At 47.4% G+C, this 1,719-nt stretch overlaps 1 protein-coding gene across 1 annotated transcript in view; it reads left to right on the forward strand.

The window, feature by feature from the left end:
- Positions 1–1,719, forward strand: part of LOC105826872 (zinc finger protein 37 homolog) — a 67,367-nt gene that overhangs the window by 40,709 nt on the left and 24,939 nt on the right. The window contains 3 exon segments of the mRNA XM_012664884.1: positions 269–346; positions 563–640; positions 944–1,137. Of these exon segments, the coding sequence (XP_012520338.1) occupies positions 269–346; positions 563–640; positions 944–1,137 (350 nt within the window).

The raw sequence follows: 1,719 nt of genomic DNA on the forward strand, positions 1-1,719 counted from the left end.
TTTCTATTTTTAGTATAGACGGGGTCTCGCTCGTGCTCAGGCTGGTCTTGAACTCCTGAACTCAAACAATCCACCCGTCTCAGCCTCCCAGAGTTCTAGGATTACAGGCATCAGACACCACACCCAGCCCCTGGAATCTTGCTATTCACTCTTGACACGGGCTTAACAGCCTCAGTTAAGAGAATGACTCACAAATATGGGTCAGAGGGAGACTATGGTGCTTTTTGCCTAGGGAGAGATGAGTCACTTAAACTCTCTTTTACACTAGAATCAGAGCCCAGGCCAAATGAGGAGGAGAATTCCAAGGAAACTAAGCCCAAAGCCAGAAACAGCATTGCTAGATCAGGTAAGATTTGATGCTTTCCAGGTGAGAAGGGACAGCGAACGAGTTAACACAGTCTCCCCTGGGAAGGAAACTGGAAGCCTCTCCAATCCTGGACTCAGGAGAATAAATAAGAATCAAGTTTTGGTGAAAACCTCAGCTCCTGTGTGTCCAGGATGGACTAAGGCTTCTAAGGTGTTCAGTTGGAGGCACTCACTCAAATTCTCATTTTATCCACAGAATCAGAGGCCAGTTCAGGTGGGAGGAAATCCAAGAAGAAAAAAATGAGTTCCAAGGACAGCTGCCATGATAGAACAGGTAGGATTTGCTTGTTTTTTTTTTTTTTGGTTTTTTTTTTTTTTTGGCCCCAAAAGGCAGGTAACTTATAGAGGGTTTGGCCAGGAAGGGGGTTTTTCAGTGGCTAAAATGATTTTAGAGATCCTGGCATTCCGAAAACTTTTGGGAACCAAGAGGTTTTCAACCTTGCTTTATTGTAAAGGTTGAGGGTGTCATGGAAAAGGAGAAAAGTGGGGTTCCCCTGAAGGGGCAGGGGGAGGTTTCAGAATGAGAGTCCATGGGAAATGATCTGGAAAGTCTCTCACTCACGTGCTTCCTCAATAGGGAACTGTCTAGAAGATGAGCACGGCTTGACTTTTGGAAAGAAACCGAAAACCTCTGCTGCTGTATACAGCAGTGAAGTGGAGGAGACCCATGATGTCAGTCATAGGCGACAGGTGAAGGCCCGCATTGGGCACAGCAAGTGGTCCAGATCTCTTTCCCCAAGAGACCAGTCACCACCACTTCAGAAAAGTCTGGTAAACTCCCTGCGTGCTATGTCTGAAGCCATTTATCAGGACATAACCCAGGTGTGGGCACAGCAGGTACACTCTCCACTGACCTGGGAGCAGGTCTCTGAGCTCACCCAACTCCAGGGCCTCTGTGCAACATGGTGCAGACCTTCTATGCCATGGCCACCCAGGCAGCCTGTGTCTTCCCTGCTGAGGACTGGCTTACTCCAGCCACACTGCCTGGTCCTGGGGATCCAGTCCTGGATGCAGAAGCCCACAGCTCCTCCTAGGAGGGAGACAGGTCCACCCTTTACCTAAATAGGACAAAATTAAGCTTCTCAGTGGATCAGATGAGGCTTGAGCTGGGGGCTCAGCGACTCTATTCAGCGGAGGATGTAGGCCAGGGAGCAAGAACAAAGACCTTCTACTTCTCAGATTATTCCAGATGACCCCAACAGCAATAATTTTGGACATACTGTGTTAATAAATAACAGGACCTGGGGTGATCCTAATAAAGGAACTTGAGTAATGTACTTGAAATGGTGCACTCTGGGTTTCCTTGAGGGTTAAGATTACTGACAAATAGTATGTTTCATGTTAGACATTTGA

The sequence above is a fragment of the Propithecus coquereli genome, unplaced genomic scaffold, assembly GCF_000956105.1.
Source record: "Propithecus coquereli isolate 6110/MARCELLA unplaced genomic scaffold, Pcoq_1.0 Scaffold930, whole genome shotgun sequence".
In the NCBI taxonomy this organism is placed as follows: domain Eukaryota; kingdom Metazoa; phylum Chordata; class Mammalia; order Primates; family Indriidae; genus Propithecus; species Propithecus coquereli.